This window comes from Micropterus dolomieu, linkage group LG21, assembly GCF_021292245.1.
Source record: "Micropterus dolomieu isolate WLL.071019.BEF.003 ecotype Adirondacks linkage group LG21, ASM2129224v1, whole genome shotgun sequence".
Taxonomy (NCBI): domain Eukaryota; kingdom Metazoa; phylum Chordata; class Actinopteri; order Centrarchiformes; family Centrarchidae; genus Micropterus; species Micropterus dolomieu.
In genome coordinates this window covers 2,303,091-2,321,712 of record NC_060170.1, presented here as the reverse complement: position 1 = coordinate 2,321,712, position 18,622 = coordinate 2,303,091, and the positions used below count along the sequence as shown (strand labels likewise).

General features: G+C 40.1%; 1 protein-coding gene across 2 annotated transcripts in view; it reads left to right on the top strand.

Moving 5' to 3' along the window:
* Positions 1–11,910, top strand: part of arrdc1a (arrestin domain containing 1a) — a 32,996-nt gene extending 21,086 nt beyond the window's left edge. Inside the window, exons 5-9 of one of the 2 annotated variants that reach the window (XM_046035071.1) lie at positions 1,190–1,372; positions 5,444–5,620; positions 6,537–7,071; positions 8,846–8,886; positions 10,651–11,910. In XM_046035071.1, the coding sequence (XP_045891027.1) occupies positions 1,190–1,372; positions 5,444–5,620; positions 6,537–7,071; positions 8,846–8,862 (912 nt within the window). In that variant the 3' untranslated portion in view covers positions 8,863–8,886; positions 10,651–11,910. The remainder of the gene's footprint in view (positions 1–1,189; positions 1,373–5,443; positions 5,621–6,536; positions 7,072–8,845; positions 8,887–10,650) is intronic. The other variant, XM_046035070.1, reaches the window with a different exon arrangement.
* Positions 11,911–18,622: the final 6,712 nt, after the last annotated feature.

Below are 18,622 nucleotides of genomic sequence, written 5' to 3'. Positions count from 1 at the left end.
CACCCTTAAACATTTCACACCTTTAGTTTGTAAGTGCAAGGTTGTAATGTCAACAGCTTGCTCATTTATGAATATTTTGACATCAAATCACCTCTCATCTGTCCTGAACATCCTCTCACAACTTTCACAGCAGTTAGTTGTTTTTTGTAATGTTCAAATGTTTTTATTAGGGGAGTGTATGTTAAAGTATATGGATTTTATATTTTACCGTGAAAGTATTGGTCCCAGAACAGATCCTTGTGGAACTCCATGACTAACTTTAGCTTGCATGGAGGATTCCTTGTTAACATGTACAAACTGAGATTGATAAATAGGACATAAACCAGCTTAGAGCGGTTCCTTTAATGGCAATAAATATTCTAGTCTCTGTAATAGGATGTGATGGTCAATGGTATCAAATGCAGCACTAAGATCTAAGAATAACTAAGGATAAAACATCTTTAAGCAGGCTAGTTGGGATGGGGTCCAAGAGGCATGTTTATGGCATAGATGGTGAAATCATTTAAGTTAGTTGGTGAAGATCAATGGGAGAAAAGCAGTCTTAATATTTTGGGTTTTACAGCTGTTTCTAAGGTTCCTATGTTTGATGATATATTTGTATCAGTTGTGGGCAGAGGATGACGTATCTTGTCTCTAATAATTAGAATTTTATCATTTAAGAAGCTCATGAAGTCATTACTACTGAGGGCTATAGGACAACATGGCTCAATAGAGCTGTAAATCTATGTCAGACTGGCTACAGTAATCATCAGTAAAAAAGAATCATGAGTGTGTACAGTTGAGTCTGCTTAGTGGAACGGTTTAATGTCCCAATGTGATGTGCTGGTGAGCACTGTTGAACACTCCTGCTTCCACAATAGTTCACCAAGAAATTGCTCCAGCCCGTAACTCCCCCTAAAATCACAAATGTTTAACTTTTCTATTTGTGTACTTTTTAAACAAATAATATATGCGTTTGTTGGTGAGCTAATTAATTTTGGACCAGTCTTTATGCTAAGCTATGCTAACCACGTCTTGACTCCAGATCTGTAATTACGCCACAGACATGAGACTATCTTGTCATCTAACTTGTAATCTAACTAGAGAAAGAAAACAAATAAGCCCGTTTGAATGTTGAACAATTCATTTAACAAACATGTATCAATGTCAGTCTTGATAAATCCATGATGGTATAACACTGCCTATGCAGGGAACCTGTTCATCTGCAGTGACCCAGCAGTTCACCTACATGCTGGTGAAAACTGGTACAGTGGTCCTGAAGGCCCAGACTGACATGAAAGGTTACACACCAGGCCAGATCATCCAGGTGACAGCTAACATCCACAATGAGTCTGGGAAGACTACAGGCAACATGGCAGCCAGCCTGATGCAGGTAAACATTTTTTTTTACAGCCCTGATCAAACATTGGAGGAGCAGGTTATGTTCAGGCTTACGCACCAACGTATACTATATCTAAGGACCAAACCTTAGTATTCAATTAGATCTCTCATTATAGGCTACATAGAGCAATACAATATTTTTACACTCATTTATTATGTATAGACACTCTTTCTGCCACATTTTCAACAATTTATCAAATGCCCCACCATAGACACCAAAATGCTGAATAAGCGATGCATACAGCTCCACTGCCCTGCCCCTCTTTGCAGATCAGAACCCAACTTGGTATTTCTCACATCCACTTACATATCCATTGTTCAGCATTAAGATGTGTCCACAAGGATAGTGAGGAGGTGGAGACTGTGCAGGGGTGTTTTAAGGCCACAGACTGGGAGGTGCTCTGTGCGCCCCATGGAGACGGCATCAACGCCATGACGGACTGCAAAACAGACTACATAAACTTCTGCATTGATAACATCATACCCATCAGAAGAGTGCAATGGTTTGGTTCCAGTAATGCTCCCTGAATAGGAATAAAATGGCCTTCAGGGATGGGGACAGAAATTTATTGAGGAGTGTAAAGAGGAAGCTGAAAGTGAGGCTCAGAATGCAAGAGGCATACAGAGGGAAACTGGAGAGCATACTCAAGCAAGACAATGTGAGAGGTTCTAGGTACACTTAATTGTCTTATTATTTCCCTTTTATGCTACTCACAAAGCAAACGTTATATATAAAAATTATGTACAGAAATCAACTATTTTGCATGGTGCAGTGCGGAGGATGAATTTAAGAGTCTCACAGTCTGGGAGAAGAAGCTGCTCTGTAGTCTGGTGGTGTGACAGCAGATACTTCTGTATCTCTTCTCAGAAGGCAGCACGGTGAACAGGCTATAGCTGGGCTGGGAACTTTCTTTTAGAATCCTTTGGGCTCTGCAGGCACCTCACCTCACCAATATCACTGATGTTCGGTGGATAGATACCAATGATCTTCTGAGCAGTTTTAATCACCTGCTACAGAGCCCTACTGTACTGGGCCATGCACATCCCATGTCAGTTTGTGATGCATTCAGTCAGGATGCTTTCTATTGCTCCTCAGCAATAGCTAAACTTGACAAGAATTTTACCCGCCTTAAGTTGCCTTTAAAAAAAAAAAAGGTTGTTTCTGAGCTTTCTTCACCAGCATGGATATGTGAGATGACCATGTCAGGTTCTCTTTGATGCTGATTCTCAGGAACCTGAAACTGTTCACCTGCTCCACCTTCGCTCCACAGATGTTGATGTGACAGGAATGTTTGTCTTTATCTCCTTTTTTCTAAATTCTATGCTTACCTCATTGGTTTTGCTGATGCTGAGCAGTAGGTTGTTCTCTGTGCACCACTCTGCAGATGGTCGTTTTCCCCCTATATAAAGTGTCATTGTTCTTTGAAATCTGGCCGATGATGGACGTGCCATCTGCATACTTCATAACAGAGTTCTCTCCATGTCGCATGATGAAGTCGTGTGTGTACAGCGTGAACGGGAGGGGGCTGAGCACACAGCCCTGGGGGGCTCCGGCGTTGAGCACTAGAGTGGAGGAGGTGTGTCCGCCAATCCCAACTGTCTGGGGTCTGTTTGTGAGGAAGTCCAATATCCAGTTACAGTATTTAAACCTAGAGTGCTGAGTTTGCTGATCAGTTTCATGGGGGATATTGTGTTGAATGCTGAGCTGAAATCTACAAACAGCATTCTGATGTAGGTGTTGTTTAGTTGGAGAGATAGGTGAAGAGTCAGTCAGTGTTGTTTAAGACGCCCTGCCTTGTTCCAGTACCAAAGAAGTCCTTTCCATCTGTCCTCAACTATTATAGACTGGTGACATTAACATCCCACACAATGAATGTGAGACTGATCTTGGCTAATCTCAGACCTCCGCCTAACACCTTGCCTGAGGTGGGCTTTGAGGATGCCATCATCCGCCTGCTCACACTGTGAGGATCATGTTCTCTGATTTCTCCAGCACCTTTAACACAGTCCAGCCTATACTTCTACAGGAGAAGCTCCAAAAGATGCAGGTAGATACCCTCCACAGCCTCCTGAATTGTTGGACAGACTACAGTTTGTGTGACTGAGGGGGGCGTGTGTCTGAAGAGAGGTTTAGCGGCACAGGAGCACCACAGGGGACTTTAAACTATACACCTCAGACTTAGTCCTGTCACAGGGGGTTGTTGTGTCAGAGTTGGAGAGGAGACTGAGTACTGGTAGTTGGTCAATCACTTTGTGTTGTGATGTGGGAATAACCACCTCATCTTAAATTCAGCCAAGACAAAGGAGACTGTTGTGGACCATTTACATCTGGGGAGAAGAGATGGAGGTGGTGAAGGGCTACTCAACTCTGTGTTCATGTCGACAATGGACCAGTGTCTGCTTGAGGAAGCTTAGGTCCTTTAATTTGTGCTGCAAGATGTTGCACATTTTTTCTGTTGTTGCAAGTACAGTTTTCTTTGCAGCTATCTGTTGGTGCAGCAGCATCAAAGCCAATTACACTAAGAAGCTGAACAATCAGATTAAGAGGGCTGGCTCTGTGCTGGGGACTGCTTGGATATTATCATTACACTTCACATTTTCTGCACAAACTACTGGTTGGACAACCAAGTCTCTTCAGTTAGAAACTCCTTCAGCTCTGCAGTAATAAGGACCGCTACAGGAAGTCATTCCTGCCCACTTGCAATTAAAATATACAATGACTGCCCTCAGAGCAGGGAGAGGACGATTATTTTTTCTGAATGAACAATGCGCATTCTACTGTCATTTGCACAAATATAGTTGGAGAGACATATCTTTTTTTTAATTCTTTTTGTTGATATTGATCAACTTAATGCTTGTTGGGGAAAAAAAAAAGCTACATTGCAATTTCCCTTTAGGGTTGAATAAAGTGTCTGTCTCTCTGTATCTCTGTTATGGTCTGGTCTGGGGCCCATTTCAGAAAGCCAGTTTAGTGAAAGTTCTGAATTTGTTTAGCCTAAGGTGAGGGGAAATTCTGGGTTACAGAGACCGAGATCAGGCGCCTGTACCACGCCTGTATCTGGCTTCACTAACCCTAACAATTACTATCGGGATAAGCGGTACCACGAAGCTGGTTATCACCTCGGTAAGTCAACCCAGGGTTTCCCAATCCAGACATGAGCGCGTTCACATAAGAGGCGGTGTTAGCAGCAGATGACCAATCACAGACATGAACAAGTCTACTGTCAGCAGAGCATCATATTTTACAAACGAAGAGCAAACTGTAACGCTACAGAAATACAACATGGTCTGTAGCATGGCTGTAGCTGACGCATGCAGGGAGACAGAAAATCGTCGACAGTATGAATGCCTAAATGAACAGGCGTAGCCTATTCTATAATGGGCTAATGCGTTGATTTGATGCGTTCTTATGAGCTTTATGAAAATATTAGCCTTAGTCTTTCAGCTCGGCTGTGTGTCAGCGTTTCCACATTAAAAGACTTGGGCACTGAATTAGTGGTCGTTCCACCTCAGTTTAAAGAACTTCTTGTCACTTCAAAAATTACATTACACAAAGTGTTCCAAACATTGTTCTAAATTAACTTCATAAAGCAATGAAATGAAAAATCCATTCATGCCATAAAATGTGTTCAAATAGTGGTTGAAAGACTGAATCTCAACATTTAGGCTACTGAAAACTCTCGTCATTACCTGTTCCCACATCGCCAAAGGTGGGGTGGTATATGACCAGTGTCTGTGATGCAACCTAAATTAAATAGGCCTAGCCTACGTTCAGATTAAAATTTATATCAATATCAAACTGCTCATAATATTCATCCTCACATAAGAAAAATTAAACCCATTTATTTTAACGGTTGTGACAGACTGTGTGAAATGGACTGGGAGCAAATAAAAAAATATGGCCAAAACATTAAGTACAAATGTAGAAACACTTTAAATAAGGCACCAAAAACTGGTTGATTCCGTGTTTATTGGTAAAAGGCACAGTAATAAATTGTATTTTGTATTTTTTTTTATATGGACTGCCTTTGTTTATGAATCTCCATGCCCGGTGTGTTTTCAGAGAGTGACCTATGAGACGAAGAGGCCCACCCATGATGTGAGGACGATAGTAGATGTGGAGGGTGGTGTGGTGAAGGCTGGCAAGGAGGTGGAGTGGAAGGAGCAGATCATTGTTCCTCCTCTTCCACAGTCCTCCCTCGCTGGCTGTGATCTCATAAAGATTGAATATTACATCAAAGTAAGATATGCTTTGTTATGTTTTGATTATTAGACAAACAATAGGCCATTTGAAGATAACAACTAGTGAGGGACATCTATCATTATAACCTCTTTCAGTCATGCACCTCTTTCTGTAAATGTGATGGAAAGTTTACATAGTGGTCAGAGTCACGAAAAAAATCACAACACAGATTTGACTAGGTTGGACCTACCTCCAACAGTCTGAACTGAATGTAATCACAAAAATGTTAAAGTACAGTATTTAATTTTTCTCTTAATAGTCAGATCTTAATGGACAAAGTATTAAAGTACAGTATTTAATTTTTCTCTTAATTGTCATATCTTATGGACAAAGTAAAAATAACATGACTTTAATAAATCATGAAACAATTTGAATTAGTCAATTTGAAGTTGTTGAGGAGATGCTTATCATGTCAAATGTCAGTTTAGTCTATAACAAATTACTTTTATTTTTCCCCCATTGCATCACGGGGGGAAAAAAGGTTAAAAATATAATCTTAAATAACATCTTACAACCACAGTAACAATCTGGCCGGTAGTCTCCCTTCCTGTATCTTCTATATTTCAGTCATGCCAATTTAACATCTTAATCTAAGCCATATTTATCAAATCAATACAATATTTGCTAGATGAAGTAATAATGGAGTAATTGTTTGTTGCAAGATGCATTATTAATTCATGATTGTATGAGAAACTTAATGAAACTGAGCCAGGGTAAATTCTTGTTGAATGTTGGTAAAGTGCAGTCCAGATTGGCTGATCAGACACATACTGTATTTTTATTCATAATGAGTTTTGGATTCTAAAGAATACGGTAAAGCAATTGAAAGAAGCAAAGACGAAATTAGGTAGTCGGTATAAATTCTGTATTGCTCGTCAAAATGTAACATTTTCCTTTCCTTTTGATTTATCAGGTCAATCTAAAGTCTCCAGATGTCATGTTGACATTACCCATCCACATCGGGAACGTCTCACTAGACAAAAAACTGCAACCTTTGAAAAAAGCCACTCCTCCTCCCGCTGAACATACACCAGCCTCTGCACCTGACACCTCCACAACTGACACCTCTGCCCTTAACCCCACACTGCCCCCTCACCCCAACCCCAAACCCGCTCCCCGTCCCACTCCTCGCTCCAGGTTGTCCATCAATAATTCCCCCAGTGCTCCTCCAGCTGAGGACCACCAGGGAGCAGAGGGTGGGACTCCAATGAACGATGGCTTCACAAATAAACGTCAGTCTCAGCTGGTGTCACCCAATGCTTTCAGCTATGCCCCCGGCTTATTTTTCTCCCAGAACCAGCAGCACCATGGTCCAGGGTCTGTACCCAGTGGGCCTATGTTCAGTGAGTCCACAGTGGCCACAGCACCTTACCCCCTTGAGGGTGCTAGCTCAATGCCAATACCACTCATCCTGCCTCCAGACTACGGCACCTCGGCATATCCACAAGGTCAGTTAGCACATAGGCTCTAGTCATGCAGACTGGATCTGGATGTACATAGAGGAGAAGGCTGTAATTTAGGACTGATTTGAACACTTATTCATCATCTTCAAGGCACAGGGTTTCCTCAGTAGGCTCTACCAAACTGCAACAAACTCCAGACCACAATTGTAACAAGGATAACCTGCTTTGGAGCACCTTCAGTTCAGATGTTAAGATCAGAAAATATACAGTCCCCTCCAAAAGTATTAGAACGGTAAGGCAAATTCCTTTGTTTTTGTTGTTCACTGAAGACATTTGGGTTTAAGATCAAAAGATGAGTATGAGACAAGAGTTCAGAATTTCAGCTCTCATTTCCTGGTATTCACATCTAGATGTGTTAAACAACTTAGGACATATCACTGTTTGTATTAGACCACAGCATTCTTAGGTGAGCAAAAGTAATGGAACAAATAATCTTAAAGTAAATAACATTTAATATTTGGTGGCATAATCCTTGCTTGCAATAACTGCCTCAAGCCTGCGACCCATCGACATCACCAAACTGTTGCATTCTTCATTTGTGATGCTATTCCAGGCTTTTACCGCAGCCTCTATCAGTTCTTGTTTGTTTTGGGATGTTTCTCCCTTCAGTCTCTTAAGGAGGTGAAATGCAGCTCTATTGGGTTAAGGTCAGGTGACTGACTTGGCTGGTCTAAAACCACCTTCCACTTTTTTCCCCTGATGAGGTCCTTTGTTTTGTTGGCAGTGTGCTTTGGCTCATTGTCCTGCTGCATGATAAACTTCCTCCCCATTAGTTTCAATGCATTTATCTGTAAATGTTTCTGTCCACTTCTGAATTCATTCTGCTGCTACCATCATCAGTTACATCATCAATAAATATTAATGAGCCTGTTCCTGAAGCAGCCATGCATGCTCTAGCTATGACATTACCTCCAGCATGCTTCACAGATGAGCTTGTATGCTTCGGATCATAAGCAGTTCCTTTCTTTCTCCACACTTTGGTAGAGATTAATCTTGGAATTAGAACTTTTGCGGCTCATCTCTGTACTACTTTGCAAATTTCAATCTGGCCTTCCAATTCTTCCTGCTGATTAGCGGTTTGCATCTTGTGGTGCGGCCTCTATATTTCTGCTCTCTGAGTCTTCTTCCAACAGTGGATTGTGATCCCTTCACATTCTCTTCACAGCTCTCACCATATTTCTGTCATCAACTACTGTTGTTTTCCTTGGCCGACCTGTTCGACGTCTGTTGCTCAGTACACCAGTAGTTCCTTTCTTTTTCAGGCCATTCCAAATTGTTGTGCATGCTATGCCCACTATTTAATGTTTGGACAATCAACCTAAAAGGCAACACCTGGGCAACAAGAAACATGTTCCAATAGTTTTGCTCACTTGAAAAAGACAAAGAAACGGTGGTATGTCCTGAGTTGTTTAACACCTCTAGATGTGAATACCAGGAAATGAGAGCTGAAATTCTGAACTCGTCTCATACTCATCTTTTGATCTTAAACCCAAATGTTATCAGTGAACAACAAAAACAAAGTAATTTGCCTTACCGTTCCAATACTTTTGGAAGCCTAAATACTAATTTAATGTGAGTATGTGGCGGGGAAATCCCCCATCAAACCTACTGAGTACTCCAGTTATTTAGGATGAGATTCTCATGAGACTGGTCAAAACCTTTGTCCCTAGAATGGGCCAAGTTCCAAAAACACCATTTCCTACCTTTCCCAGAATATAACTTGATAGTCTCATGTTAGACCCTCCTTCCATTCCAACAGGATCCTGGCATGGATAAAAGCAGCCCACAACTTAAAATAAGGTGACATGCAACATTTTGTTAAGATGGGCTTTATCAGGCATTCATTTCTTTTCTTAAATTTTTCTTTTGACAGACTATCTGTACTATTTCCCTCTGCAAATCCTTACTTTACTTTAACGGTGTGCAGGGGTTTAATTTTCACTGTGGATGGGGGGACATGTCCCCATCACTGTCCAGTCACCATAGTCCAGATAAAATATGTTGATGCTTGTCTGAGCTGCCTATCATGAGTTCAAAGTAAACTTAAAGAGCAGCAGGGAGTGAGTGCTTTTCTGATTTTTGGATTCATTTTGCTTTGGGTATTTTTGCATGTGCACGTGAAGTCGCAGGATGCACACACAGATGTACATACACATATGTCTGTGTTAGGGGTCACATGTGCGCACACATGTATCTGCATAGCTGAGATGTACTAATCACACAGATGCACATACATACGCAGAGGTCTTTTGGTTAACACGACAATGTGCGTCTTGTCCTCTGTGACACTTCCCACCACCCATAGAGTGTTTGTCTCTCTGCCTGTCTCTGTCTCTCTCTAAGCCTGGAATACAAGTTGTCACTCACCAGGCTATGGTTTTCTAGTGCTGTTGCTGATGACATCAAACAGTAACCTCCAGAATGTTTGGGTTTTGCCTTTTTTAAATTTGTCTCTGTTTTAGATAATCAAACAGGTGACATTTGGTTAAAGTGTACACTCTCCAATTTGGAAGGGTATTTTTACACATTCTGTTTTGTCATGTTAAAATTACGGCACTTTTTATACATAGCCCCCAAGTTCAAGACACCATAATATTTGGGAGATAGCAGTGGTATGTATCTTCAATTTTTGAGAAACTCCTTTTTGGCTTTAGCTGTATGTTTAGGGTCATTGCTGGAGGATGCAGCACCGCCCAGGGCAGGAATTTCACTGGGGCCATGAAGGCCAAAGCCAAAGTACACTTTGAGGCAGTACACAAAATGCACTGCCACTGCAGTTGGTTTGCGGCTGCTAGCTTAAGCCATTTTCAGCACAGATCAAAAAACAGAATATGTGAAAATAAGACACAGGTTTAAAATGATCAAAATCACCCTTATTATAAAAATAATAATTTTGGCAGTGGAGGAATGTTCCCACACTTTCCTGAGCTGATAAGATGTTTCTATACACCCCAGAAGCCACTGTGCTACTGCCATCAACAGTCACATTGTTAATGAAGATAAAGAATGATACAGATTGATCTTGGTCTCGTTTGTCCACAGGACCTTTTCCCCAGATCTCTGCATTCTCTTTTATGTGCTTTAGCACATTGTATTCTGGCCATCCTGTTTTTGTGTCTAACTAGAGGGTTGCATCTTGCAGTGTAGGTTCAGTATTTCACTTTATGGAGTAAAAACACTGCCTCCTGAAGAGTGTTTCTGTTGCACAAGTGTATGGGGAGTTAGTTTTATATGGTGAGAATTCTGTCCAAACTGTTGATTTAATAAAGCCTAAGTTTTGGCCAAAATCTCTTACTGTTTACTTCTTGTTTCTCAGCCAGAAAAGCGTTTCCTCGACTTTCATTGGCACAACTCTATAGTGCTGTAATTTGTACATGGTAATACTGAAATTTCTAAAAAGGCCTTAAATTAAATTACAAATCTAAAACTGTGGAGTATAGAGGCAGCTTTTAAATAAATGTGTTTCTGTCCCAAACATTATGGAGGGCACTGTGTGTGGAAAGTGATATGTAACTGTGTACTTGTGTACTAACCAGCTTTTCTGATGGTGACTGTCTGTTACAGAAGCTCCTCCATCTTATAATGAGAGCTGCAACACATGAAGCGGATGAAGAACCAGCAACCTCCCACCAGGATGACGATCACTTCACTCTAATATCAAAAAAAATCTTAAACTATAACTGCAATTTGTGTACCATGTTGGTGCGTTTTCAAAAGAAATATTACTTGGACAAAATTACAAGATACAGAGGAAACTTAATCGAACATACTATGGTAAGGTTATTTTAGGCCACTAAAAAGATTTTGTGTAAGTTTCAAGCTTTTTTAAATGTAAGAGAATCCGCATTTTGAATTGAAATGAAAGTGAATTGATTTAATACTCTCCTGCCAAAGTGAACAAGTACCTTCACTAACCTAACGGAGGTTATTCTCTCCTGTAAACCAGCCAATCAAACACCGTCTTTTTGAAATCAGTTTTTGGTATACTTTTTGCACTTTGAATGAAAGGAAAGAGAAGGGGGGTATGCAGAATTTGAGGATACTTTTGATTTGCTGTTCTTTGTACAGTAAGTCATGTTGTACAGGAGTCATGTTTGTAGTTGTAGGTTATTTAGGTGGCATCTGTGATGTCATGTTTGAAAGTTTTATGTATGAAAACCTGTGCAAAACACACTGATTTAGTATTTAGTATTTAATATCTTTATTGTTTCAAAAGTGAAATAAAGTAATTTTTTAAAGAAAACTGGTAAAGTCGTGTTTAATCTTCTGGCATATTTTTCATTCATTTTGAGTTTTAATATTTAAACTGGACTAAATGGTTTGTTGGGGAAGTTTTTTTAATTTGCCTTTGATCAGCAGTTTCAATTTTATGATGACAATGAACAATCCAGATTTTGCTGTTGTAAGTTATCTACATAGAGCATTGTTTGATACAAGGCATGCCTCTGATGATTTCTGCCATGTTTGATAGTTTGTTACTTTATTGTCCTTCGAATGGTGTTGTAATGACTGTATACTTTCTCAGAGAAATTGTGTTGTGCAGTATATTCACCTTCCCTTGCTCAATGTGTGTTGGTTCTGAGTTCATAAATCCTGATTGCTTTTTTATAGTTGCACAATAATGCAACATCACTGTGATTTGAGGTTTTCTGTGGTCCTTCTTGATGAAGTTCACACCATTTATCTTAATCATAGTTTTTTTTGCATACATTTTGATGTTTTCTTGAAGTTAAATCCATCAATCATATAGAAAGACAACGTTAGATTTATTTATTGAGTGTTTTCCAACTGTTTTCTGGATTCCAATAAATCTGTTAAAAACCACTTGCGTCAACCAGTTTCATATTCTGACTCTGGTAAATGGAAGGTTGTTTCTGTTCTCATTTCAAAAATACTTAATTCTGCTTTCTGATGTTGAAGTAGACACTTAACGTAGAGACATATGACTAATTTTTAATGTACTATACACATTAGGAGCATTGTCCATGTTAATGTTACTGGTTGGCAATAATGTATTTAGAATTAAGCCAACCACAACATGGTCAGTTTGTGATGTACAAAGAGTTCTTTATAGAGTCATCTTACATTTAGAAGACAGATATTTCAGATCTTTTACCAAAAAGCTCATGAAATATAATACATTGTTAAAGATTAAGTCGTTCCCAACCTTTTTGGCTTAAGACCCTCACAAAGAAAAGCAGCGTCAACTTGACTCCTAGACACATTTCAGATGAGCTGTTAGCAGTTCCACCAAAGAGACATTTCCATCTAAACTTAAGAAACTGATAGATGGATGGCTTACTTTATATAATTGTTTGAGGCCCTCAAAGGTCAAAAAGCAAATCTTATTTTCTTTTCCACTCCATTAATCCTTCCCCACCTTTATCCTTTGGAGGGGCCATATGCTGTAGTTAAAAACAGTAAAATGTTGCTTACACATTAATCCTTCAGTTTTAACAATCTAATAATGTCATACATGTTTTATCAGTCAAAGAGGCCAATTTACTGCAGAATGCGTACTTTTAAGTACATTTGACTGATACTAATTTTACTTGAATTATGGACTTTTAGTTTCAGTAATTTTACATTAACATATTGGTACTTTCACTTAGGTAAAGGATCTGAATACATCTTCCACCACTGTAAGGTATCAAGGTTAATTTATTTGTCATTTTACAACACAGGTTGTCAATGTACCTTTCATGCTACACACACAATGTGAACAAAATAAAACTAAAACTATACACAGTTACATAATATACGTATGTCACTTTCCAGACGGCAGTCAGGTTTAAGTTTGTAGATGGTGTGGGAACTGTCTTTTAACATCCTTTGGGCTCTGCATAGGCACATCACTTCACTGATATCACTGACGCTCAGGAGATGGGTACCAGTGATCCTCTGAGCAGTTTTAATCACCCTTCGCAGAGCCTTCCAGTCCTGGGCCGTGCACATCCCATGCCACTTACTGATGTTTCCACTCAGGATACTTTCTATTGCTCCTCTAAAAATTCGTCCAATGATGGTGGTGTCATCCGCAAACTTCACAGCAGAGTTCTCTTCATGTACAGCATGAACAGGAGGGGGCTCCAGTGTTAAGCACTAGAGTGGAGGAGGTGTGTCTGCCAATCCAAACAGTCTGGGGTTTCATGGCGGAGATCAGGGATATATGCAAAGCTTACAATTGAAGTGGTACACACAGTGTAAGGAAAATTGTTAATTTATAACTTTCCTTATGGATCCATCGTCACATCAAAGTGAGGGGATGTAAGCCTACACTGCACAGATGTGGAATGCCACTTACTGGCCAAATCAGAGCACTGCTGCCACATGCTTACTGAACTGTTTGACTTATTTTATTGATATATAGAGTCATTTATAGAAATATAGATTTAATGAATCTCATTCAATGTTTAAAACATTATAAATTGACTGGTTGTCTTTCTAAAATCTTATGTTAGAGGTAAAAATTTATTAAATTTTTTTTCTTAGATATATATCTTAGGTCAAGTCCCCTTTCAAATTAAAGAATATTTTTTTTGGGGGGGGGGGTTCTGTTGTCCTTTTCCCTATATTTTTTATTATTTCTTAATTGAATTGAAATACCATTGTTTGATTTTGTCTATGTATCTGTCATGTATATGTTCTTAGTTGTATTATGAACTAACGAAATGATAAGTCATGCCTGTTTAAACTTTAGTTTACAGTGTAGAAAGTTTTTTAAGAAAGAAATACTTACAAATGTGAAAAAATGATCTAAAGCTTTGTATTTCACATGGCGTTCTCCCAAAGTTTCTGTATTTTATATTTCCAAATCATATTGAAGACTCTTGATTCTTTTATTTTTTCATGTACAGTACTCAGCAAATGTTTGAGGCGGGTGTGGAAACATGCTGTAAAGTAAGAATACTTTCAAAAATAGACATGTTAATAGATTATATTTCTCAATGAACAAAATCAATCAATTTTTCTCCGAACACTTGCACAAAGTCAGGGATCTTGTAGGCATATTGTCACGTGTATGATTAAACAATCATAGCAAACAGGTGCTAATGATCATAAATTCAATATGTATATTGAAACACAATCATTAAGTGAAATGGAAAAAGCTGTGCAGGAGAAATACAACTGGGAGAGGAACAGCTAAACTCAGTAAACAAGGTGAGGTTGCTAAAGACAGTTTACTGTCAAAAGTCATACGAGCAAGACACAAGGTAGGTATACTGCATCAGCAAGGTCTCTTCCAGGCAGACAGAAAGGGGTTTCCAGATGTGCTGTCCAAGCTCTTTTGAAGAAGCACAAAGAAACTCACTGCAGCAAATTAAAGACACACCATGCTTACTTCCCTTCACAATCAGAAGATGTCCAGCAGTAAATGCTCCGTACTTGTATAGCGCCTTTCTAGTCTTTTCGACCACTCAAAGCGCTTTTACACTACATCTGCATTCACCAGTCACACACATTCATACACTGAGCCTAAGTGCTCAAACGAAAACTAACATTCACACAACGGCGGAACAGCCGCCAGGGACAATTCGGGGTTCAGTATCTTGCCCAAGGACACTTCGCCACGCAACCAGGAGGAGCCAGGGATTGAACTACCGGCCTTCCGATTAACAGCCAACCTCCTACCTCCTGAGCCACAGCCACCCAGCAGTGCCATCAGCTCAGAGCTGCAGAAAACAGTGGGACCCTGGTACACCATCCATTGTCTGGAGAAGTCTGGGTCAGAAGTGGCCTTCATGGAAGACTTGCGGCCAAACCTCTGACATGGAAACAAGGCCACACGACTCAACTATGCTTAGAAACACGAGAACTGGGGTGCAGAAAAATGGCAGCAAGTGCTCTAGACTGGATGAGTGAAAATGTAAAATATTTGGCTGCAGCAGAAGGCAGTCTGTTTGCAGAAGGGCAAGAGAGCAGCACAAGAATGAGTGTCTGTAGACAATAGTGAAGCATGGTGGAGGTTCCTTGCAAATTTGGGAATATATTATTGGTCTCCTCACTGCTGAGAACTACAGGCAGATACTTTATTCATTATGCACTCCAAATGTGTATACCCAGCCAGGACCCATTTTTCCAAATACCTGTAAGTCAGACATTTTGTGCAACACCTCATACCTCATACCTCATTTTTTTTTCATTTGGGCCCTTAGCAAGGATACACTCCTCTTCTATATTCATGAGGCATGCATTTAGTTAATCTGAGTTGGTGTCTGATGGGTCCATGATGGCCAGTTCGTTCTGTTACAGTTAGTCAAACAAGAAAACAGGAAAACAAGGGATTTCAACCCAGACATCAAGGGAAAACACCAACACATTCTCATCTCAATGTGTCGTAACTGACACTTTCAGACAGCGTGACAAAGCGTAAGGATGTTACGCTAAAGGTACCCTTCAGCGTCCGTATGAAATAGACGCTAGAGACGCTTCTGGAAGCGTCCCATAGAGACGCACCTGGTGCTATGCTTTGTCACTTTCTCAAATTGTCGGTACATGACGCCCTGAGATGAGAACGGGCTCAAAACACATAAAGACAGACACATGAGGAAGGAAGTAAAATAGGAAATAACTATATCCCACAACTATAGGTAGGTAAGTAGGTAGATTTATTTTGTCACAATATAAGAGGTTATATAGTGCAATTGGGCTTGAAACTCCCCTCTGCTACCTAGCAGACAATATACATTAATATAGAAGCAATTATAAAAATGGTAAACATTGGTGATATGGTAATGATATAACAGTCTACTTCCATTGCTGGGAAGTTGGTCATCACAGCATCTGCCAAGTGAGAAGAAATTTCATGAAATTCAAATCAACAAATGTAAATTTAAAGCACTAAATCACCATACAATAATTGAAGAAACCTCTGCCTTTCTTTCTGTCTTTCGATTTTATCGACAACTGTTCATCCGCTGAGAACACAAGGATGTGTAGTGTCAATTATGAAGCTGGATGAGCAGTTCTTGAGAAAGTAGCAAAAGCACTGGGTGCAGTGCTAACCTCTAACAGGCACATTTTGAACAGGCACTGCACTAGTTTTAGGAAATACAGAAACAGATGCAACTTGAATACACATTGTCTGTGAAATGTGCATGAATACTGTGCTAGCACAGGTAGCATTTTGAGCTATCCACTCTATGGCTTACTCTACACTGATAATCCTTTAATGGTAAGGTTCCTGCACATAATAACAAATAACGTAGATACAGCATGAAAAAATAAAAACGCAGCTACTTACAAGATAAACCAAATAACTTCAGCTTTGGCATGAACTGCTCAGTTCTGCACTGACTATGGCAGTTCATCTAGGAGTCTGATTGGAGTCGTCTTTGGTGGAGTTGTCTGTGAAGATTCTCAGTCATCCAGGTCATAGTTATCCAAAGAAGGTTAAAATCAAGGGCAACTGGACTTGGTTGAAGATACTGGAAAATGTTTCGTCCCTCATCTAAAGGACTTCTTCAGTTCTGACTGACTGGTAGGGAAACTAAGGCCGCATCCACACTACTCCGTTTTAGTTTACAAACGGAGAGTTAAAATGAACACGATCTCTGTCCACACCAGCATTTTAACTGCGTTTTGGAGTTGATCTCCGTCTACATTAAAACGACTGAAAATGTACAGCTAGGACCCGTTCAGGTGCACTGGGCATGCACATGCCAGAAGATTTGGCAAAAGAATAAATAAATACAGAGGAAGCATCAGACCAGTTTTTGGGTGGGGGTTTGCATGCACCAATAAGGAGCTGGGACTGTTACTGAATGTAACATGGGAGTGTGGCGGCGGAAAACAGTCCGGGAGTCGTTTCAAAGTAGCCTAAACGGCGACATGCACAGCACAATTGTAGGCAAATAAGTGTTATTTGCACCATATATAATATTTGAATAAAAATACATGTCAAAGACCCGGTCAGTAGCATCGTGTTTCTGCTTTGCAAGACCCAGTCAGAGAGCCGAGCATGAGTGGCTGCGTCATCGTTTATAAAGTCCTCCGTTTATAAAGTCCTCCGTTTTGGCCCGTCTTCACTAAAACGCCCTCCGGAGTTTTGAAACCAAAATGGGGTCGGCAGCGTTTCCAAACTTCTGCGTTTTAGGTCTTCGTTTTTGTCGTTTTAGTCTGGACAGGAGGTGCAAACGTAGCAGACTACTGCGTTTTTGAATTAAAACCCCAATCTGCAGGCTCCTGTCCTCTTCAATGTGTACAGCGCAGTCCAGGAAGGCCAAACTGTTGTTGTGAACATCTTCTCGTCCACAGAGTGGACAGTAATATCAAGTTCTGGTTTACAGAAAACCCACACACACAGACCAATACCTACGGTTCGATTCACACCACTCACTGGAGCACAAGCTAGGGGTCATGAGAACACTGCACTTCAACCAAGTCCAGTTGCCCTTGACTTTAATCTTCGTTGGATAACTATGACCTGGATGACTGAGAATCTTCATAGACAATGGTGTGCATGGCAGGGCTGCAAGGAGAAAGCTAGTCCTTTCCTAAAGGAACATTCATGCATATCTGCAGTTAGGTCTGTAGATCTGGGCTTGTTGTGTTGCATGAGTGCCAGAAGGGCTGCAATTGCAACAGTATCCTTAAATCTTTTAATTTCAAGCAAAAACTATTAAAGTTAAAAAGCAACAAAACTACCATGGCATGTGGCATCCGTAATTTCTTATTGTGTCCCTCAAAGTATTGACCAAATATTCCACCTCTGTTATTGCAAGAGGGAAAACTTCCTCTCTGCAAATACTGACCACCCAGTGTTCACCTGATCATCAGTCAGGGCCACAGTGCTGACTTTGTATGTGCGGGCATCCTTGCCGAGGCCCAGCAGGTCTTAGTGCTGGCAGCTTTTCTGTACAGGTAACTTCAGCTTTTTCAAGGTTTTCCTCATCTATGTGTTTTCTGAATAATATATACACACATAAATACCAATTTGTTTACTCATAAAAGAAGGAGCTGTCCTCATAAATAGCAGACTTAAAACAGCTTAATCCTGAGAGTTTTTCCCTTGTGAAAGCATGAATGTTGTTAACACATTTTTATAACTGTTTAACAACAATTCATGGAGGTAGGAACTGCTCAGGCAGGTTTGTGCACTAAAATGTTACCACATTTGTGAGATTACAGAGGACGACAATGGTGAACAATTGGGTTTGGTGAAAGGAAAAAGCCAAAGTAGTCTACTTTGCTTTCTATCTTTGTTTTTGTTTGCATTTGTTAGCATACTATTGTAGAATATCAGCCAGAACATTATGTAACATGGCCTCGCAGACCTGACGTCCCGAGAAGACATTCTCAGCGTTGACAGCCTGTTTTTTTGAAAAATGGAATTATGTGTTGGCAACTTTGTTGAGTGGTTGGGGCATAAGGGCTCAGATAATGGCTGCGACAATGCACAATATTGGGTTCAAGAGAACATGATGAGAAGTTTAACGCTATTTTGAAGAAATCTTCAATGCTGATATTTTTGATATGACATTTTGTGTGTTAAACACTTAAATTCCTGTATTCTGGAGAATAAAACCTTTCTCAA